Genomic DNA, 23,719 nt, shown 5'->3' with positions numbered 1-23,719 from the left:
GACAATCTTATGCTGTGTCTCCAGTCCACAAACTCGACAAAGGAGCAAATGTACTGTATGTTAACAGTGAACTCAATTCAACTCACATCACAAGAAGGAGCAGTTGTCATGACCGTGTGTCCAGGAGGTCAAGCGCCAAACCAGAACCAGAAGTAGAACACAAGTAGAAACAGTATGTATTTATTAAAACAAGGGACCTGGAGAACATGAGCTAATAAAATAATACGAGCGAAAAACTAAGTCAGCAAAAGACTAACGTGGGATAAATCCAACAATTGCAAAACGCGAACAAAATAACTCAGCCTAATAGGTGACAAAGAAATACAAAATTAACACAAGGTAGTCCTAATCACACAAGAAAGCTATAACTATGTTTAATTACACATGAAACCGGAGAACTGGAATTTGGATAACCGTAACAAGAAACAAGGATACGATCAACCAGGACAACTAGCGAAGCGCAACAAAGTTTCAGCTTCCATCTTCCCAGCATTTAAATAGCTAGCTAATTGGGCTGCCAAACAGGTGTGTGCTGCAGGCTCCGCCCATCCACCTGGCTCACACACAGGTAAAGTATTGGACAAAGGATCGTGACAGCAGTTTTGGGCAAATAATGAACAATTCATCAAAAAAGAGGCTTTGAGGTGTTTAATGCCTTTCCCGGTTGAGATTTACTTTTAAGATTCACATAAAGCAAAGACAGTTATCAGTATATATAATAACCACAGCTTTGTCTTTGGATTGTCCGCTAAGATTAGCTTGATGCTAACCAACAATACAAGATGCCATTGACATGATAATGGTTCACATTAGTTGTCAGAGTTTCAGTGAGTGTTGTTTTTTTCTCAATGCATTCACACATTTGTGTTTAAATCACCATTGCTTGAAGCGTTATAACATCAAAACACTGATGATTTTAGTTAGCCAGTCATTGGCGTTTTGTTTTGTTTGTTAACATTAAGCTCAAGGGACCTTCTTCAGATTTATGATTGTTTCCAGTATGAAATGTGAGAATTGTTTTATCTTCAGTTTGTCAGCAAACTTTAACTGCGAAAGGGTGACGCCTCATTTTGGACGAGTTGTTTGTCATCTACTAATTTTCTGCGGGCTGAGGAGTAAATTTCCACAATACAGTGCTTGCATCTCGTTTTTTAAAATTACTACTAAAAGAAAAAAACTAACAACTACTTTTAAGTTGGGTTACTCATGCAGTATGAGTGTCAATGTACATATATATTTTATTTCATATTTTGGATCCTGTCACAACTTTCAATACTTTATTGAGTTTGCGGATGAAAATATTTCACTTGTTCAAGTGTTAGAGATTGATATCAGTTTCTCATTCAGTTCCTCATTTTCAAACCAGACTGACCAGTGTGTGACACTTGATGAAAATTCCTCTTACTATTTGCAGCTTTGTTTGATATTCTCTGGAAGGGGATGTGGCCTGTGTGGTGTTTTATGAACTGTGTGCAAAAAGAAACATGAACGATAGCAAAGCTGTCTCTCTGTCTGTCTGCCTGCCTGTCTATCTGTCTGTCTGTGTGTGTGTCTATCTCTAGCTAGCCATTAATCTAATATATTTTTCTATCTGTATGTCTGTCTGCCTGTCTTCCTGTCTGTCTGTCTATCTCTAACCAGCCATTTAGTTAATATACCGTATTTTTCACACCAAAAGGCTTAAGGCGCACCTCATTGAATTTTTTATTTTAGAAATTATTTAATATATAGCGTGCACCGGATTAAAATAGAAGCTATACCGCAACAAACTGAGGTTGACTAGGGTTGCGGTATGCATCTACTAGCCGATAACCAATGAGCCCTCTGTAAACAATTGCGTTTCTCAAACTATCTCCTATAAAATGATCGGAACTGACTAAAGTTCGATCTAACACCTTGGTACTGCTTACTTATGTTTCCCTTCCATAATCCGTAAATTTACTCGAAACATTAACGGGGCAGCCTATTTTGAGATGAATAGCAGTGTATGGCAGCTATCATTATAGCATTAGCCACCCGCAAACTCCCATGAGCCTCAGCTTGCAGACTCCCATGAGCCTTAGCAAAGTGTCGTGTCAGCCCCCTGTAAACAATCACGTTTCTCAAACTCTCTCCCATAAAAGTGATCGGAACCAACTAAAGACTGATCTAACACATTGGTGCTGCTTATTTATGATTCCGTTGGATATTGATCCGTAAACGTACTCGAAAACATTAACGGAACAGCCTATTTTGAAATGAAATAGCCTCGCGGGTACAACAGCTATTCAGTAGGGGTGTAACGATTCATCGATACACATCGATTAATCGATATAATGCTCTACGATTTATTGGCATCGAGGCTAAACGTAAACATCGATTTATATCGCCGTGTTTGACCTCGGACATTAGACGCGACTTTATTTTGAAACCCAGTTCATTGTTGCTTGCTTTTTCTTTCCGGGAGCAGTGCGCCCGGTGTTGTTGTGTTGTGAGCAGAGCACGCACGTGAAAGGGGAGTCGACAACTAGTACGCGGCTCCTGGGCTGGTGCTATGGCTAGTGTCCAAAAAGACGAGGAAATTTGCTCCCCTTTAGGCTTCAAGTCATACGTTTGGAAGCACTTTGGATTCCAAAGAAAAGATGGCGCAACGGACAAGACACATGCAGTTTGTAAATCCTGCCATGCGGTGATCAAATATTCAGGGACCACAAATCTTGCCGCACAGTTAAAGAAAAAAACACGACATCAAAGTTCAGTGTTAAAATAAGCGCTTTGTATACTACAATCATCTTGTAATTTCCTAAATAAAGAGTTTGCAGTACCTTGTTGATTTTGCGTATGAATTGTTATAAATCAGGATATTGTTCTATATTTTTTATTTAAAAAAAAAAAATCGCTCGTAGAGCACTATATTGTGATGTATCGTGAATGAATCACAGCAGGCTTTAAGATATCGGCAAATATCGTATCGTGATTCTTTGTATCGATATGATATCGTATCGTGACAAAACCCGCGATTTACACCCCTACTATTCAGTAACACCCCCTGACCACGGTTGCCGTAATGCTGGGAAGCGATGCGACCTTGTAATTTACAAGTCGTACAAAAACGTACTGAAACATTTTGGCAGAGTAAATCAACAAATTAATCACTTGATCCATATATATATATATATATATATATTTATAAGGCGCACTGTGTTTTTTTGAGTAAATTTTAAGTTTTTAAGTTCGTCTAATAGTGCGGAAAATACGGTAATCTATTTTTGCCTCTGTATGTCTGCCCGCCTGGCTTCCTGTTTGTCTGTATGTCTAGCTCTACCTAGCCATTAATCTAATACAATCTATTTATTTCGTTTATTTATTCTCTATACCTGTCTGCCTGTCTATCTTTAGCTAGCCATTTTTCTAATGTAATCTATCAATTTTTCTGTCTGCCTGTCTCTTGTCTGGTCAAGATATTTCAGAGCAGTGCTGGATTCCCTTGACACTTGGATTGACTAACATGCAAACATAGGAAAAGGAGCAAACACAGTTGGAAGAATGTGGAGTTTGCATGTTCTTCCCTTGACTGCGTGGGTTTTCTCCGGGCACTCCGGTTTCCTCCCACATCTCGAAAATATGCACGGTAAGCTGATTGAGCACTCCAAATTGCCCCTAGGTGTGAGTCCAAGTGCGGATGGTTGTTTGTCTCTGTGTGCCCTGCGATTGGCTGGCAACCGGTTCAGTGTGTCCCCCGCCTACTGCCCGATGATGGCTGGGATAGGCTCCAGCACGCCCACAACCTCCGTGGGGACAAGCCGAACAGAAAATGGATGGATGAATAGATGGATGGATGCGTAGCTCTGTAGAGGGTAATAACATCATAGCAAGCAGACGTGTATGTATCATGATGTGTGTAAATGTTTCTGGATAAAGTGAAAGCAAAGATGTATGTACTTCTAAGTTAGTTCATCCAACAAGTTAAAAGCCCAAATTAAGCACTTCATACACACAAAATTAAATTCCACAGCAAGCGTGGTCACTAAGGAGGAAGTAGAGAACTCTGCTCTCACTTCCCTCTATGAAAGCAGAAGAGTCAAAGAAACAATAATGTGATATGTTTCAGATAGCTAACCTAAAACCAAGATGCTCGACCTTTAATGGTGCATTTGTCACCTGCCCTTATTCTTCTCTGCAGTCAGTCATGCTGATCTACTTTTTGCACGTTCGTGCTTGCAAAAACTAAACTACAGTACCAGACAAACAATTCAATAAACGTTCCCCTACAAACTTTTGGCGAGCAGTCTACTCAGTGTAATTGTTGACAACAGCGTTAGTATAGGTCTGTATAATCTTGGCTTCAGCAAAAAAAATAAAAAATTGGTGTCTGATGATGATTTCAGTATAAAAATGAAGGAGCCCTGTTTCCAGAAAGCGCCATTACATCAATGGATGTAATGTAATATCCAAGAGCCATTTGGTCCTATCAATTAAAAAGTGTTTGGGTCTACTGTATAGAGAGAGTCCTTCTAATATGAGGTGGTAAACAGTATCCTGTGTGAGGAAAAATAAACACACTTGTATACTATTTAGAATATTTCTTTTGATGCCATTTTAGGAAATATTTAATGGTTATAAAATAGCCTTTTACTTACCTTCTATTTAGAAGATTAGAAACCCCCCAACACTGCACTCGACTGGTCTTCTACAGTAAAAGCTAATTACATCAATTTCCCTTGTTAACTCATTTGACGTCTCCAAACAGGATCATGATGTGGGCAAGCTACTCTCTCGAATTCACCAACCTCATTGACCTTGGTCACGTCGGTTCACCCTGTTTATTAAGTTCACAAGCATAAAAGAACAGCAATTTGGGGCACACAGCCTTTTACATGTTCTTTACCGTGCAGCAACCACATTTGTAAGAAAACCTGATTCAAGTGACATTGCTCATGCAATGTCGATTAGCAGCCAACAGATGGCAACGTTGCACCAAATACGCAAGTGGACCGCTTGCTGGAGTTTTTGTGATGCACTTTCAAACACTACTAAATACTTACGGTAAGCATAAATACACTACATATTCAATTATTTACAAAATACGCAATTTGCCAGTATTATAACTGAAAGTATTAAGTATATTAGAGACTGCACTAATCCGCATATTAAAACCGCTCACACACATATTGCATATTTGTATCTTTTTATGCCGAGCATATTGTTAGACGCAAGAGACACTCTCATAAACATATGTCTGACTTATACAACGGGTCATTTTACGAGTCTTCAATCCAATCAGGCCATTATTATCATCAGCCCAACCTTTTTTGATTTACATACAGCATCTGGCGGTCCATGCGGCCGTTCGCTCTTAACAACTCCTTTCTGATCACTTACGAGCTCCTTCGAGATGAGTTTTAACACAGATGTTTTTACGTCCCCTGCCGTGAGCGCGATCACGCACGCACACGCACGCACGCATTGTGCTTGACACGCTTTGTTCCACAGCCAGGGAGACACCGTCTGTCTGCGTGGGTGCCACGGAGTTGGAAGATCACAGTGTGGGGGATTATCAGGGCCCAGGTGACATCTCAGTTTGTGGAGGGTGATGCAGAAATATTTGGGCTGTGTGTGTGTGTGTGTGTGTGTGTGTGTGTGTGTGTGTGTGTGTGTGTGTGTGTGTGTGTGTGTGTGCGTGTGTGTTCGCGCGTGTGCGCGCGTGCGTGTGTGTGTGTGCAGATATAAATATAGCCGCCCGTGGGGCCTTCTTGACCGGCATGCCGACCGAAGCAGGCGGATCATGGCGCGCTACAATCAAACAAATGTGCTGAAGGATAACTCTGAACCTGTGTGTGTACGTGTGTGTGTGTGTGTGTGCGGTTGCGCGTGTGTGTGCGTGTGTTTATCAGCATTGAGAATATTGTGTACTCACGTGGGGCGGCGCTCCCACTTCTCCTTCCGCAGCAGGAGACATAAACAGATAAAAGAAAACATGACTGTTGCTTTTTTGGACTCTTTAGACTTCAAACAAGACAATATTAAGAAATTTATTTGAGCATTTCTTAAATTAAAATGATTGAGAGGGCTTTTATTCTGCTGCAAATCAAGATAATATTGTTCCTAAATGTTTTTTTTCCCACTGATTAAGGATAATCAAATCGTTATTCAAGTTATAGACAATGGAGATCTCTGAGTGTTTCCTCGAGAATAAATGGCACTTACATGAGATATATATTTAATTACACACTATAGTATACATTTTCATATATATATATATACAAACGATATTCTTATGGAAATCTGTACTCACGAAATTAAGCATCTATTCCAGTCATCTTTTATTCTCAATTTATATCTGCTGTATACAAACATCTGAAACAACTCACCAGATTTTACACCAACTTCAGTGAGGAGCAGATTGTTGGAAAAAACATTCTGACAGTCAGTGTGAAACCTGGGTAGGTACTGTATTATTATTTATTTATTTATTATTTAAAGCCAAAGTCATTGCTGCAGGGCTCTCATTCAGGCTTTTATGGCCAGAGTCAAATCATAATACAGGAAATCAGTATGGAATGTTGTGCACATCAAGTGTGATCCCTTTCTTTCTTGTTCTTCCGTGTCTGCACTTATTTCTTGGCTTGTGGCGATGCTGTGGGACAACTCGAAGACGCAGCACAGATGAGCTGTAATCCTCACATTCATGTTGCAGTCACCACTTGGTCCCAAATGATTTATGCCGTGCATCAAATCGAAGCTCTCTGTTCTCTCGCCGTCATATTTGAAACTGAAAAAATGTGCACAGCGACTTTGTTGCCTTTTGTTTTTTTTAATGAATGCATATTCATGCAAGGTTCTTTATGCGCTTCTTGTCCTTTCCATCCAAGACTATTCAATCATAAATAATGCACATTATAATACGTATCACAAATTAAAAATAAACTGTACAACTAATTTGCAGAAATGTATTGTTCAACTAAAATTTAGCTTCTCTAATTTTGCGGTTTCTAATGGACACAATCATTCCCTGTGATGTTTTTCCTCCGTGCATATGGACTCAAACGTGCACAGGAGGTTACACGAATGCCTTGTGTATAGTCACAAGCAAATCCGCCAAGCACATGCGCGCAGTGGGCACGGACGCTCGCACCGTGCACGGAGTGCCAGGGGCGGGACATTGCAAGTGGTGGATATCGGGAAGGGGGATTTTGGGGGGGCTGGCGTGGGTGGGGGGCATATAGCAGAATGCTGAACTGGTCTAATTGGTGGACAGCTGACTGTCCGTCTTATTAACCGTGTTTGGAGGGGCGTTGCTGTTCTCCTTGTAGGCCACGCCCCTCTCGCCCACTCCTCTACAGCGTGCCACGGAAGGTCTAAAGTGATTCCTCTGGGAAGAAAAGAGCGCAAACCACGCGAGCTGGAGCTGCCGAGGAGCCGCACGCAGTCGCTGTAGCCGAGGACTGCCTCCCAATTTGCGCTGGGGAAGACAGTGAATAAAGGAAGAGAGGGAAGGAGTGATGTCACCTGGGTGTTTCTTCCTCGCGTGGACTGTTTGTTGCCAAAACTGACATTTTGCATTTGTTTTTTTTTGTCAGCTTGCACCTTGATCCGCGGGAGTGTCGCAGCCTCGTGTTTCCTCTCTTTCCCCGCCGCTTTCATTGACACCAAGTGTACGCTGACAGCCTCGCTCGCTGCTCCCACATGTCGCATCTTTTGTTGACTTTGAGAAGCGCTAAAGTGAAATAGAGTGCGCGACACTTGGCACGGGTGACAGCGCCTTCAAACGGAGGAGGGGAGAGAGCCGTAAGCGGAGAGTGGAGAGAAAGAGAGAGAGCGAGAAAGAGAGCGAGCGTGAGCGAGAGAGCGACGGCGTGAAGGTGCGTTTTGATGTTCGGCATCCACGAGAGCATCCACAGGAGTGGGAGTAGTATGAAAGAAGAGCCCATGGTGGCCGGCATGAACGCGGTTCGGACATGGATGCAAGGTGCCGGAGTGCTGGACGCCAACACAGCCGCCCAGAGGTGAGCCCGAGGCGGCCTGCCGCGAGACGGCAGGGGCGGGTGGGGAGCTCGCATCTGCGGCGTTTTGAGCTCCGCACGAGCCGGTACCACTTGGGCAAGCACGCGGTCCCAGAGGACGCAGTTGTTGGATAACCAGAACCACCGCTGGCTGGCTTTACGACTTTAGGAGTTGATCCGCGTTACGCCCAGCAGGATTTAAACGGCGTGGCATTTCAGTATGAAAATGCAGCTCGCTTCCAGCAACTTTAGTTGTGCAAGCATGAAATGTCAACTTTTGCTTCGGAATTTTGTGGTGATGGAGTAGCCTGTCTTTTTCTCTCTTTTTATTCTTTTTTTTAGCGAACGCATAGAATCATTTAGCAGTGTTAAAAAGAATTATTTGGGATTTGACTGAGGGCTAGAATCCATGTTTATTTTTTACTACAGGCCTTATTGAAAATCAGCGCCTTTTAATTGAGCATATTTAATTCTGTTTAACCCTTATGGTTTAATAGCTCAACAATTTTAGTTTAAAAGTTACATTGTGATTTTTTTTCTTGAAATTACACATTGTGTGACTTTCTTAAAGCAAGAATGCTCGTGGTTTCGATTTGACACGCGTTTCCTTGATATTAAATGAATTGGAACGATGGCTCCCGGCGCTGATGTTGTGCCTGTCGTGTCCGCAGCGGAGTGGGTCTGGCCCGGGCACACTTCGAAAAGCAGCCCCCTTCCAACCTGCGCAAATCCAACTTCTTCCACTTTGTACTGGCTCTATACGACCGACAGGGCCAGCCCGTGGAGATCGAGAGAACCACTTTCATTGATTTTGTGGAGAAGGAAAAGGTGAGTGCAAACATTTTAAGAGTTTACATTTATTTGAATGTTTATATAACCTACGTACGTATAACAAATATCTAAAGGTGGCTTAGATTTCACCGGGGATGCTTGAGTACTGTTAGCCGCTTGTTTAATTCCCGAAAATAAAGTGCTGATCTGTCACAGCAGGCATTTTTACAACTCAATGCTCATGTGAGATTTAACAATGAGGCTCACAAAGTTGGAAATCCAGAAAACCCCTTACACCTTACTTTTCATCATACAGAAATATTTTACTGCATATTTTGGTGCTGCCAAAAACCACATTTAATTAAGTAAAATCGAAACGAACGTCATTTTTCTTGAATGTAAATTTTATTATTGTTGTTTAAGCTCTGTCTAAATTGAATAATTAAATTGAAGTGATAATGTTGCTGGTTCAATTTTATTATATGCTTGTTTTTTCTTCTTCTTCATCCTAATGCCATTTAGTATACTGCGCGCCAACATTGATGCCATTAAAATTTTTATGGTGTGTCGTATTAACATTTGCGATTCTGCAATATTTTAAAATGATAATTTTAAAAAACAGCACGTCCGTGTAAAGTGAAAAAACGACGGAAAGAGTGATGAGACGTGATTTACAGTCTTTCTCTGTGTGTGCGTGTGTGTGTGTTTGCGTGAGCGTGTGTTTGTGCGCGCACGCGTGTGTATGGTTTCAATGGTTTCAAAAGTCGTTAAATTAAACTGTTGCCCGTCGTGTCATACCAACGTGTTAATTCTTGTTTTGTGTGTCTTTTTGTGTGTAGGAAACGACGGGAGAAAAGACCAACAATGGGATCCATTATAGACTTCAGCTCCTCTACAGTAACGGTAAGTTTCCTTTTCGGGATTTTGAAATACAACGAACGCAGACTGAGAAGCCGCAAGAGCAAAAGCCGGCCAATATTTTATGACATCCTAAAAAAGTAGAACCTCAATGATTATTTTGGAGAATTGCAAGAAATTGATTAAAAAAAAATACCATTACTTGTATCTTAATTGTTTTTATTATCCTACTTTAACAATTATTAGTATTAAGAGTACAACTGTTTTCAATAAAACAACACATTTTAATATCTTCCTGAATTTGAAAGCTTGTTTTAAATTTAAATTATGTTAAATTAAACAAATATGTATTCTTTTTGTCTACTAAAAGTTAGTAGTACATGCCTGAAATTATTACACCGGGTTCTTTTCCACACTTGACAAGTATAAACAGAAAAAGCATGGTAAAAGTTTAAACTCATCCAGCTTTTCTAAAATGCTCCAAAAAATTAAACAATGTGGCGTGGCTTTCTTGGAATGTTAAATAAAAAACAATCCTTTCTGTCTCACAGGAATCAGGACAGAACAGGACTTATACGTGCGATTAATTGACTCCATGACCAAACAGGTAAGAATTTACATTTTACTATTCCGCCATAGATTTAAACTTTGCAGCAATTCCACACTTGTACTGGTCTTAATTATGGGCCCACCACTCCCCCCTCCCCACCCTGTGTCTGAGACCCTCAACTTCAGCACAGTCAGTGTGATAAACGACCTGTCTTACCTGTGGAATACATTTACAAAGGTCCAAGAACGTAGAGGACGTGTCCTCCTATACTCTACCGCTGCTTCTACCTGCCAGTAACTGGAATGTGGGATTTTATAAGCGTCTGTGGGTACATGTGAGATGTATGCCTGTGTGTGCACCCAAGAAGTGCAGGAGTGTGTTAGCGTTGGGGAGAGACAGTGATGCATGCCAGCTCACTCTTAGAAGACCTTGACCCTCATTTCCTCAATGTGAAACAAAACAAACTATCCCAGAGAGTGTTATGGCCAATCAGATAAAAACAAAAACCCACAGATAATGGCGCAAAAAGTGTGGGGATTCTTTGTTAAGAAGAATGAACAGACGGCAAATCGAACCTCTTTAAAAGTCACGTGCTATCATGTGACATTGGGTTTGAATGGAATTCACACAAAAGGAGAGTAATTAGAGTTTATTTTGACCTGATGTTAGCGAGTTGGTTATTTGCTGTGCATGTGTGTGTGTGCACGCGTGCGCATGTTGATCGTGGCCCTGGAGTGCATGTCGAGTGGGGTTGCAGGGGAGGCCAGACTAGAATTTTGGACGCTGTGCTATATGGAGCAGATGGTGCACTATACTCCAGTCTGGCAGCCCAACTGCTCACTGTACACCACACATAAACATACATGCACACACGCGTACACACACGCGTACACACACACACAGGACAACGCAACGTACACGCAGAAATGCTTTCTTCCTTGTTCCCATGATCCAAAAAAGTAAAAGCACGCTAATATTTCTGTGTTCAGAATTCTTGGATCACACAAACGAAAGAAGAACTAGTTAAGATAACTTTGTTGTTTTTGCTTTACTCCAGGCGATCGTTTATGAAGGCCAGGATAAAAATCCAGAGATGTGTCGCGTTCTGCTGACCCACGAGATCATGTGCAGGTAAGATTGAGTCTTATTTTAGTCCAGAGTGCTCCTTTTCATTTATTTTTTTTCTACATTGAAGGTGTCATCTGGAGTAAAGGGAGAGCTAAAATATAAAGAGCTAAATTACTATAGAAATCTTATCATTTTCTTCAAAGTGGGTTGGGAAGATGGGCCCTGGCCTATTTCTGTTGGAAGGGGTGTGAGACTCTGTGTGTGCATATCCTTCTCATGTTCAGCTAATTAGGACAAGGAAAAGCTCATTACTCAAACCCATCCTCCTTAGTGTGCGTAACACATGCTGTTTGCATCGTCCTGACAGTGAGTTATCTGCCAACGAGGACACGCTCGGACTGCGCGTCAAATACACACGCACACTCAAACATGCTCGGTGTACATTATCAATGAAGGTATCAGACGGCCGATGACCATCTAAAAATACATGTCAACTTACAAGTCGAACTAAATGGCCTGTGGCACTTCCTGGTTATCACACAAGGCAATTTAGACCACTTGTTTTCTTATGCTGCAGGAAACGGCCTGAGATCAGAAATCTGATCTGGCTCTGCAAGCCTCCTGTCCTGGGGGACGCAAGAAACTAGGGGGAGGGTCAATCCCCCTCCCTCCCTCTCTCACTCTTTTGTGTATTTCACCGCCTCCCGTCATACACCACAAAAGCAGATGCTCACATGTAGTCAGATACAGGTACACACAGTGTACGCTGACGGGCTGCAGAGCAGGCGAGGCAAGAAACGGGAGATGTGATGTATTTTTTAAAGGTGAAAAGAGATGGGCGGGATGACAACACACCGTTACATTGTGCTGCAGTCAAGTCATTGGAAAAGGGACCCGTCACATCAGTATGCAACCCCCTTTTACCCAGCATGCACTACTCCCCAGGTCCGGTGGGACCACTCTGTGACCCACTTCTGAGGCAGAGGAAGAGCGAGGCGGGATAGAGGGAGGGGACGAGCTCCGAGGAGGAAAAATAGAGAACACAAGATGTCTGCTTGTGTGATGTCTGACAGAAATGGAACTAACCTGAGTCTCCGATTGTGATTTAACTTGAGCTCATCATCTAGCCAGACTCAAACTCACCGCTCTTACTCCAAACTGTGGTCAAAACCACCCTGGTGATCCCACCTGTACCTGTAACCTTACCTTACCTTACCTTACCTTACCTTACCTTACCTTACCTTACCTTACCTTACCTTACCTTACCTTACCTTACCTTACCTTACCTTACCTGGGCTTGACAAGCACAGCCATCTCAGTCCTCTTCCCATTCCAAGACGTCACGTATCACCGTCGCGACACCTTCTTCCCTTTTTAGTGGCTAACTCCCCCTCTTGTCACCCACCAGTCGATGCTGCGATAAGAAGAGTTGCGGAAACCGGAACGAGACCCCATCAGACCCGGTCATCATCGACAGGTAGGCAAAGACTGACCTGGAGATTATCTGGAGAAAATGCCCCTACGACTGACACGTGTGCTTGGTCAGAGAGGAGCAGGAACACCCAGTTGTTGACATTTCAGCAGCCATAATCATCTCTGTAAGCAAAATGTGCAAAGCAGCAGTAAATACTATTGCAGCAATTTGTGCGTGTCTGTGTGTGTGTGTGGGGGGGGGGGGGGGCGCCTTCATGTGTGGTCACGCACAATGGTGGGGTGGTTAGTTTGATGACTTAGCTGATGAGCAGTTAGAGTTACAACTCAAGTCTGATGTGTGGATTGCGTGCGTATTGCTGGATAAATCCTGACCGACCCAACGTGCTTTGTTGTTTTTAGCCCACACTCTTTGCACTTTTTTCTTAGAGTGTGCGCCGCTGATCCTCCTGTCATCATAAACTACTGATGAGTAATGCATCAGTTGGGCTGATTTACACTTAGTCAAGGAGGAAAGAAAAAAAAAGGAAAAGCCCTGCTTGTAGATTTACAGTCTGGCCTCTGTTGTGTGGCACTCTTGGTCACAGTGATTATTCTTGTAGATTGGCGTTGAATCATTATTGCTTTAAGAATAGAAAAATTCACGCAGTTTGTATTTTCTGATCTTCAATCTGGCCAGGTTAAAAAAACAAACAATGTATTGGCTACTTGGGTTTTTATGTTGAGATGACATGTACAAGCATATGTGTGTGTGTTAATAAGGCAGTGACCTGTGCTTTCTGATGAACACAGCTGTCCTGTTCTCACTGCCGCTCCGTCAAAAGCTACTCTTTTACCTGTGTATGTATGTGCGTGCGCGTATGTGCGTGTGTGTGCCACCCTGGTTCCGCTCCAGTGAAGCGGAAGGCCTCACCTCAGTGCTCCCTGAGACAGCTGCACCCCAACCGCACGGCTTTAGACAACACGCCTGCCCGTCACTCTTTGCCCCAACCGTTTTGGTTTGCGTGCGTCCGTACTTGTTGAATTTCTCATCAGCAGAACCGGGCGCCAAGTGAGTTTGGGGCAGTCGCAGCTAGCAAAAGAGGCGGCGGCACCGCCTTTAACGCGCCGAGCGTGCCGCGGTCGCTTCGTGGCGTTGCTCCCCTGACACTTAATGGCTCAGGTGCGCAAGGCCACATTAAGCAATAACAAATTACAGCAGGCGCAGGGAAAACAACGGCCAGATCTCCTCCGCTTTGCTCTCTGATTCTTCCTGGATAGGAAATTAGGTCAGGCGAGAAGAGTGTGATTCGGGGGGTGGGGATGATCACTCCAACTGACGATGGACGGGGAATAAGAGGAGGCAAGTTTACGTGTTTGCTCATTTAGCATCGATATCGTCTTGGCAGTTGTAATAATCAGGGAATCATAAACAAACAAACAAACAACTGTGATGCCAGCGCTGAGTGAATTAACATGAACCCCCCTCCTTCAAATTCATAAAGAAATGCCATCAGCAGCCCCTCTCCACCCTTGAAGTTATTTAGTTCGTTAAATAAGGGCTCGTTAGCCCGCTGCTGTTTCGCAGAGATGATTAGATTTTACAGCCCTAATTAGCCGGGCTAGCTCAAACTCTTCTGGAAGAGTAATGGGTCTTATTGCCTAATTAGCGCTCTCTCGTTAAGATTGGGGAAACAGGCCACGGCAGCAAAACCGCAGGAATGAGGAAAAATAAAGACAACTAATGAGAAACGTATTCGATTGTTAGGAGAACAAATCCGTACAGTTTGCATCTCACTGTGTTCTCACGAGAAGACACCCTCTTGTTCACCACACAATTTGTTTGGACGTTCAAGCGTCTGCAAGCACTTGCGTGATCCTGACTTGAATTATGAAGCGTATCTGTTGAGAAGTTGGAGATGTCTTCAATATGCACTGGTGTCACTTTGGATTAGTTGAAGTGTCCTGTTTGTTTTAGCTTGAATGGGGCTTTCCTATTTGGGGGAATTCAGCCGTTTACCTTGGCAATTGCGTGTCGGGGGAAGAAGGTGAGATGCTCCTGTGCGCCTCTCTATGTCTTCCCCAGGGAAACATGTAGTCCACTTTAGCCTCTTACAGAAACAGGATAATATGAGGGGGAGCCCTTAACCCCTTCACCTCCACTTTCAGCTCTCCTCATCACTCCTGCTTAGCACGGGGTTAATCGTATGCAGACGCTGCCAGCCACTCCGTGCTTTGCCTGGATGGGTCTCGTCTCCCTCTCACCCATGGAAACCTTTGCTAGCTCTTTGCATAACTCCTGTCAATCCGTTTCCTGCGCTTTCGGAATAACTTGGATTGCCGACAAATCTGTTCTCTGGCGCCAAATGTGGCCGCCGGTCCGCACGTCTTCTCTCTCCTCGTGCCACGTGTGTCCCGTGGCCTTTTCTCGCCTGTCCGGCTCCCGTAGGCTTTCCCCCAGGCAGGCATCCCATCCCTTCTGTGGCCTGAGATAAGGATCCACGGGACACCCCCGCATATTTGCTGACCCCCACCCCGGTCCTGGCCGTTGCAGCGGCTGTATTTTGGAGTGTGTGTTATGAGGTTGCTGTGTTTACATGCACAGGCGATGTTATTTCAGGTTAATTGCTGTTTTCAAGTGTGTGCTCACGGGTGTTTGTGTTTGCGCACACTCCTGCAGCCCGCTGTTGATGTGGCCCATTTCCTTGCATGCGCGTCCGTGCTTGTGTATCGGCGTCGATGTTGGTTGTTTCCCCGCAAGTGTGTGCGGTGATAGAGGCCATTTCCTGGCGAGTGTGTGTGTGTCTTGAGTGAAGAATGTCGGGCAGGAAGTGCTCCTCCCGGGGAGGATGATGTCATGGCGGTTTCCTGTTCTGCTATTGGAGCCGAGTGGCTATCTTGCGCCAGATTTTTGATTGCCTCTTTGCCGCTTCGGCACTTGGACTCCCTTGGCGACATGTGTGCGAAGGAGCAAATACTCTTGGGAGTCGGCCATGTTTGGAAAATGTTGTTTTGCAAGCTGCTGCGTTCTGCCGCTTGTTTGTCACTCTCCTGCTAATTGTCTGTCTTTAGTGGGGAACCCCCTCATTGTTTTGGGTGTTGTGTTTGGATGCACTTCCTGGGGTGAGAGTTCATGTGTTGCCTCGGCTGAGCTAACGTGCACTAGTGAATAATGTATTTCATTGACTTTATGTCAGCTCCGCCAGCCCCCCAAGCCGAGCCCACCCATGTTTAATTCATCCGTCTCATTTGTGTGTCCGCGCGCTCGTGTTTTTGTGAGCGCACACACTTGCGAATTTGTGTCATTTAGAGCCCCAGTCTGCACCTGTCCAGCCATTAGCCCGCTTCTAATTTGCATTTGATGCTAATGTGGTTTACTGGCAGTGCCTTCCATTGCTGTGGCTTGGTTTCACTTTCATACACATGGCTGTGTCAGCCAGAAGGTGAAAACATACTTATTGTACATACGGCCGTCGTACCCTCTGCACCTCACCTCTGTGTTTTCTTATTTTATGTTTTTACTCCATCTGCCCCTTTAGAATGCCGCGTAAAAGCAGTTATGTGCAAAACAGTCACGTGACCTCGCTTTGCTGCACTTTTGAAGAAATCTCCACATTTTTCAGCTATTTTTGGACTTGACTTTGGCTGGCAGAAGGCCTTCCATTGTACTTTTTGCAGGTCCGGGGTCAAATCCAGTAGACATTTGGCGGGTTGGCTTCAAGCTACTTGAAGTTGTGCAGGTCATGAGGCCAAAGAGGCTGACTTACTGCCTCATCGATATGCAAACGTCCCCTCCTTCAGGTGCCGGCTGCTCTTAAAAGAACCCAAATATATGTATCCATGGAGCTCGCACTCACACTCAGATAAACTCATTCCCAAATATGTATGGAGACAAGAACCCACTGCCATGATTATAAACACACACACATACACAAATACGTTTTGACCTGCAGTTGCCTGCATCTGTTTGGCTGTGTTCTTTCTTCCCTGCAGTGGTTTCCCCCCTTCAGGGTTGGAAGAAAGCGCGGCCCCAGGGGACGGACGGCTGGGATGATTGACAGCAGAGAGTTTGGAGGTCGAGGAGCCTCTAAAACAGGGCTGCCTCTTTTTTCTCTCACCGCACCACTGTAACCCCCAACAACTGCTGCGCTTTCACTTGCAAAGGGGGGGGGAAAAAACGCAGCATTCATGTGTTGGTTTAGTTTTCCAAATATGAAACATCAATTTCAAGTGCTGCTTTGGGGCAAGGAAACAATGGGGGGTTCATTTTAAATTCTTAACTGTACGTGTAAATTAGACAGAATGTGTGTGTATTTCTGGATTGTGTTTTAATTCAGCCCCCAATAACTGAGATGCTATCACACTCTGTAGGTTGTAAAACTAATGCCCTACAGCTGAACGCAGGTAACAAACACTTTATTAGCCCCCGTAAAAAGCAATTTACAAATGTCATAACACCCAAAATGGCTCGTAAGTAGCTGACTTTTCTGCCCAAACTGCTTCGTCATTATTGTTTACTTTCCCTCCTTGACCTGGCCCTCTCCTTGGTCTTCCCCTCTGCCTTGGTGCCAATGTTTGTTCTGTCCCGGAATGACAGGGTTTGGCCGGCCAGAGCTGCTCCAAATGACTAGCGTCCTACTTCTCTGAAAGACATTTTTGGTGCGGAAATTGCAGGCCGGGGAGATAGAGATAGAAGGAGAGGTAAATAGAATAAGGATAGATTTACTGTACAATAGGCCTTGTAGTGTGTATGTGTGTGTCTATTTGACTGTGCGGTGCTGCAAGTGATGAAAGAGTAACATTTTCCAGGACTTAGTCCATGCCCTAGAAGATGCGCTCAATTTGCTTTTCAAATGAGGCGTGAAGAGCACAAGCGTGTGCCTCTCTGTGTGATGGTATATTTGTCTGTGCATGTGTGTGTGTGTGTGGCAGAAGCAAGGCTTTGTTTTCTCACTGCTGATGCCTGTGGACAGTCAGAGCGAAGCTTAAGTGCGCTCTCATGGCCAATGTGTTACACGGCTGTCTGTTTGTGCCTGTAATAGAAAGGACTCAGCAGCAGTGTGTCATTGAGCTACATGTGCTCGCTGAACCTAGACACACACACACACACACACATGCACACACACGCGTGCACGCACAAACAAACGCACACACACACACACACACACCCTGATCTCAGGCCCAACGACGCATTGTTTACTCCTGCTAAGTGAGAACACAGACAGTGCGCCTCATGCCAGCTCGATACCCCCCAAGCTGGCGTCTCACTTCCTCCTAGCCCGTCTCCATTCCAACCCTCATCTAGGATGGCTACCTCAGCGGCATAGCCCAGGATGTAAGTCCAGGTGTCCAGGATGAGTGCTCTGTTGACCCGCTGCGCCCAAACGCAATGTATAGTCTGTTGATTGTTTTTCATCAATCTGTTCAGGAAGAATGGATCACTGGCCAGGCGATCTATGCGTGGCTCTCAGTTTCACACGCCACAATGGAAGGAAGACCTGCACAGCAATGGGGGGCGTGGGGGTAGGAGTGGGGAGTGGGGAGGTGGGGGGGGGGGGCTTACAGTGCCGTGGAAAAGTGTTTGCTCTCTTTTCAAATTCTTATTGTTTTTTTTTATTGTATAATTTCCCTACTCTAGTGTTTAAGAATCAGATAATCAAATAATGTAAGAGCTGATTTTATTCATTAAGGGAAAAAAATATTCCAAGGTACTTGGTGCTGTGTGAAAAAGTAAGTAAGTCTTCTAAACCAAACCAAATAGCTGTTTGGGCCTCCCACAGCAGCAACATGTGAAATCAAGCTTTGTCTATAAACAGTACAGCTAGGAATCACCCTCTAAATCCTTATACTGTATTTGTGTTAACGAATGACTTCAAAATTGTATGTTTCCTAAAGAAAGTCGTCATACTAAGAAATGTAAACCCAATTCGAACTAAAGTGTTAAAAATGGTGCTCAAAGTGTTTTACTTAGCCTCACATCCACTTAGTGAAAACATGGTACATAGTATATACCGTACCATCGTCAAATGTTAAACCCGAGTTTCGTTTTTGCACGAGTTAGTGCTGTTTCTTGCTAGCTACAGGGAGACGTGTTCGTTGCCGTGACTGACTGAGACTGTTCACAGAGGCGTTGATACACGGCTTTATTAACTGTCATTTAATGCTTATCGGCTAGCTGACGATTGCTGGTTGAAATTCCAAACCATTAATTAAAGCGCAATAATTTGCACAGGGCACTGCAACTACTAAAGAATACAAGACAGATCTTTTTGAAGATAAAAGATTTGTCATGTCTATTCTCCTTAAGAAAACATCATTATCTCCAACTTGGCTTGAGTTTTAAGACATTGAGCTTGACTCATTTAAGCTGCAACGTTAAGGTACAAACCAATTCCTCAAGAGAACATAATTAAAACCTAAAGCAGGCACGTCAGCAAGCAGACAATTATGGTCAGCAGCAGCATTCATCAAAGGAATGTATATATTCCTTCTCCCCAAAGATATTCTTTATTTTTTATTTATTTTGCATTAATCATTGACAAACAAGACCTAGCGCATGTCACTGTTTCACTTCAGAAAGCCGAGCTCGATTTGAAAGGCCTTTGTTTGTGTTTATGTAACTGATGGGGGAGACAAAATAAGGCGTAGGCAATCGACAGACACTTTGTTGTTTTACACCGCCTCAGCCCTTTAGCGTCTGTACTTGTTTGTTTGTTGGCTGAGCGGCTTGACCTCGCTGAGAGGAGCGTTCGCTCCTCCTTGTGTTTGCCTTGCCGACTGCCACCCGTGCGTTTCTCCTCTACTTTCTTTCGCTCTCTGCCCTTTTGACTGTTTTTCTTTGGTCCTCCCACTCATAACTCCAGTTTTTTTTGTGTTTTTTTTGGTTAATCACACGTGGAGTCTTCCCGCTTTTGAACACTCTTACTCGAGTCTTTGTCGATTCCTGCGCGTGACGCGGGGGTGAGTCACGCTAATTATCCCAGTTATTGGCTTCTCCTGCATAGGGGGCTTGATTTACATGAGGTGACATTCAGTTCAAACACAGAGACCTTCGCTGCCTTTTTTTGGGAAAACAATTAACAGTGCAGCGTTCTCTTGTGTCCTCTTTTGCTCCTGATGCATGCGCCACTCCCTCGCTGTCTTCCTCTGGCTATTGTCTTCACTAATACAGAAGCTTGCAGGCAAAGAAGTGAGCATGTTCGCAAGCAGGCACATTTACAAAGAATTATGGGCCTTGTAAAACTACACAGAGTCGGGTCCTATTATTCTGTCAATGCCGAGAGAGAAACGGACACGCTCGCGCACTCGTGCAACTCACACTACTGTCCAATAAAAAGCATGCATCTCCAAATTTTCTGCCATGGATTTTTATTTTTTTATTTTTAGACAGACAAAGTTCTGCGTTTTCCAGCAGGGTCCTTCTACGACATCAGAGCATATCTGAAACATGATTTGGAAGGTCATAGATGGTATAAAACCAAGTTACACCACCACATTTTAAGGGGTTAGTTTTCAAACCACAGCACCGGCAAATGAATACAAAACTCACAAACTTGAAAACAGATGTTTTTTGGAAGAGAGCGAGGAATATAATGCAACTTATGCATTGCCAAAATCCTTATTTTCAGTCCAGGTCACGTGAGCTATTATTTCTCAAAGGCCAAATACTTTCTGGTTGACAAATACTGTACAAATACATGTTTCCATGCAATGGATGATTGACTATGGCATATTGTGATTCGTCAACCAACGTTCTAATCCTTTATTAATTTCCAGTCTTGCCAACAGCATTCAGACAACGTTTTTGAGAGAAAATAAATAAATCGCCAACATTTGAAAAAGTAAATGTGGCCTGTACACTATTGATCTTTTTCTCAGTATTGGAGTTTATATGAAGAAATTGGGGAAAAAGTTGTGATCAAACTGGCATTGCCAGAAGTTCCGATGACTTCAGTTTTCACTGATGTCATCCCAGTCTTATATATATTTGGCATATTTAGGCAATATCTGGGGGTTGCTGTGATACGGGTGAATAGTTTTCATCAGCTTTTGCTAGAAAGTTGCATGTGAATTTCTATTTTGCTATCTAGTTCTAAAAGGTTTTTAGGTGCTTTTCTATCTTAGTTCCCCTTCCCATTAGTGAAATTCAGTACTTCATTGAGTGTGTTCTGCTGCAAGTCATTACTCGCCCTGAAATTGGCAGTTATTCAGGGGTGAATGTAAAGAGAGGTTCATGGGAGTCTTTAAATTCTATCTTATTTGTACAAGACAAGATCTTGCACCGGGTTCCTGCTTCTGACCTCGGATAATCCACGGCCTTACAAGAGGGGTTGTGCAGCTTCCCCATTCAAACGCAGAGACAAAGTTGCAAGCGCTGCCGTTAATGAAGCGCGTCTCTCTTCTGTCATGACGCCTCTGTTAGTGTGACAAGATGTTTACACGAACAATCACGGTGGTGCCTCTGATGCGGGCGGGGATGAAAGGGAGACGAAAGAGGAGGAAAGAAGTGGAGGCAGGGACGTGATGGCGAGTGTCGCCTTCTTTCTGTTTGACAGGAGGACAGTTATAACAGTAGCCCACTGAGCGCGCAGACGGAGACATGGTGAGGATTCAACAGCCAGACAAGCACACAGAGGGAGAGATGTACCTGTAGGAAAATGCTCTGACGCTCTCCTTTTTCTTTTTTTTGGTCCTCTCTTAGGACCTGTCAGGTCTAAATACCATAAGACATTATTTTATACACTGAAAGAAGAGGTGAAGACAACCAGTATTCCTTTTGCTTGCGAGGAGAATTACGTAGAAGGGCCCAGTTACAGTCCTCCACCAATTCTGGACTCCTCTTCCGCTATCTCCTCTTTTTATTTTGGGTTGCCCTGGTTACAAGAGGTGTTGCTACACTAAAGGGAGGGGAGATTGTGGCTGTAGCAACGCTGATTCAGCCAACTAAAGGGTGTTGTGTGGTGCGAGGCCTTGGCTGATATGTGACCCCAGCAATGTAGAGTCAGTCCTTAGTTGGTCGGCAGTCTCGTCCTAGGCTGCGATCTTCAAACGTGCTGGGTGCCGTGTCCCTGTAAAACAATGCTCTAGACTTTCTTGCTAAATATCACACAATAATAATAATGAGTAAATAATCAGATACCTCTCGTGCATACACTCCAGCAAACGTTAAGTTAAAGTGAGATAACTTGCATGAAGTCTACTTAAACAAACATTGAGTAAATATGGGATAACTTAAAAACTGTCCCGGTCAACAACAATTTATGAATAGAAACTACAAGGTATAAAAGAGAAAGAACTTCTCTTGAACTAAACAAAGAACAAAGGTGTTCTGTTCATAACTAGTGAGGGCCTCTCACAGAAAGAAAAGGAAGGGAGTCTAAGAACTCCCCAGAGCTAGACAGATATGTTGGCTTGAGCGAACATATGAGGCCTCCGGTTTAGGCCGACCAGCGCTTCTGCAAAAACAATTATTCCAACAGGACCTCACTTTGGAATCCAAAGGAAAACAATTAGATGCGCCCACTTCCCCCCTTGCAGTCCTGCAGTGTTGATTACAAATGAGCAAACCTGGCATTTATCACATTACTACAAACATTTATTAAAGCCGGTTCCCCTCTATTGCTGCAGAGATAACAGTGGGTAATTGCAGAGACTGGCTCTATTAGTTAAGTATGCCTAATGTCACTGCCTCCGAGCATTAATGGACGCCATAGTATTATGTTTCTGCTCTCATTACCACCCCACACCCCCTCAAACTCACACACACACACATACACACACACACACACCTCCTCGTGCATTGACCCTGCAGCAGGAGTCTGTGCCACTCTAATGAGAAATGGAAAACACTACTCCACATGCTCCAAGACATGCAGACACACACACACATGAACAAATGGACACACTCTCGGCGGGAACCATTATAAGGGGACTGAAAGGTACAACAGTATAATCACACACGCCGTGGGAAACAATTTTGGCCTTATCAGAGTGATCGTATTATAAAAGTTTAATAAACATCAAACGGCCTAATGGTGAATTAGCCTGCATTTGCCCTTTGTTGCGCTAAACTATAATTAGTGATTCAACAAAGACAAACAAATGTTTTCAGCCACAGTTTTCCAAACACTACACATTTGTGTATTTTATTTATTATCTTCCTGGCTAGGAATTAAAAGGAAAATTGTGGCTTGGTGATGATTTGTCAAGTTTTCTTGGAGACACATATGTCGCCAGCGTTGTCACTGGGAGAAATAAACACGCACAAACACTGAAGCACTGCCCGAACGGTTTGGCTCATGCCCCAGTGTGCTTTTCTAAGTGCCACTTGAGATGTGTATGGAGAGAGGAGGATGAGTGCTTGCGACGGTGGAGGAGGCGGAGGAAAGAAAAAAAGACACAGGAAGTGATGGTACTGAATGACATGGAATCAGTTAGTCGAGGGGTGGTGCCCCCCTCCCCCCTCACCCACACCCATTCTTCAACTAAAAGCTTGTGTGTCCCCCTTTTATTTGTCTGAGAGCATTTCCATGTATGGGGTAATTGACGTTAAATCGATGACAATTTGTAATTCACAATCACAAGGACCTATCACTTTTTTATGGAGCCTCCACCCTTGCTCATCAATATTACATCAGGACCCTGACGCTCATGGTGAGGGAGCAGGGCGCTTGGAAAATGGCTGAGGGGAGAGAATATGGCTTTCGGCCACTGTGCGTGTCTATGTGTGTGTGTCCGAGTGTGGGGGGTGGACGAGGGCATCTGCTGAGGTTGTAGAAAATGTCGCTTCCAGCATACACAAATGTGCAAACGCGTACCTGACCACATGTGCCCTGCATATATGTGTGTGTGTGTGTGTGTGTGTGTGTGTGTGTGTGTGTGTGTGTGTGTGTGTGAGTTGTGCCTTTGTGATGTGTTTATGTGTGTGGCCCTGCCAGCTGAGTGACAGCCTAATATTGATCTGTGGGAGGCCCCGTGTCATTAGACCCAGTATGGACCAGCAGGCACACGTGGAGGTCAGGGCATAGAGTTTGTGCATGTGAGTGCGTGCGAGCATGTGTGGAGGAGGAGGAATGGGGAC

General features: G+C 44.0%; 1 protein-coding gene across 10 annotated transcripts in view; it reads left to right on the top strand.

Moving 5' to 3' along the window:
- Positions 1-7,256: 7,256 nt before the first annotated feature.
- Positions 7,257-23,719, top strand: part of ebf1a (EBF transcription factor 1a) — a 59,549-nt gene continuing 43,086 nt past the window's right edge. For 2 of the 10 annotated variants that reach the window (XM_061278865.1, XM_061278814.1), the window contains exons 1-6: positions 7,277-7,985; positions 8,654-8,810; positions 9,593-9,656; positions 10,163-10,218; positions 11,219-11,292; positions 12,638-12,706. In XM_061278865.1, the coding sequence (XP_061134849.1) occupies positions 7,852-7,985; positions 8,654-8,810; positions 9,593-9,656; positions 10,163-10,218; positions 11,219-11,292; positions 12,638-12,706 (554 nt within the window). In that variant the 5' untranslated portion in view covers positions 7,277-7,851. Of the gene's footprint in view, positions 7,986-8,653; positions 8,811-9,592; positions 9,657-10,162; positions 10,219-11,218; positions 11,293-12,637; positions 12,707-23,719 lie in introns of all 10 variants that reach the window. The other 8 variants (XM_061278796.1, XM_061278804.1, XM_061278838.1 and 5 more) reach the window with 7 other exon arrangements.

This window comes from Syngnathus typhle, linkage group LG1, assembly GCF_033458585.1.
Source record: "Syngnathus typhle isolate RoL2023-S1 ecotype Sweden linkage group LG1, RoL_Styp_1.0, whole genome shotgun sequence".
NCBI classification, from domain to species: Eukaryota; Metazoa; Chordata; class Actinopteri; order Syngnathiformes; family Syngnathidae; genus Syngnathus; species Syngnathus typhle.
The sequence above is the reverse complement of the archived record's forward strand: the minus strand, read 5'-3'. Positions and strand labels throughout refer to the sequence as shown.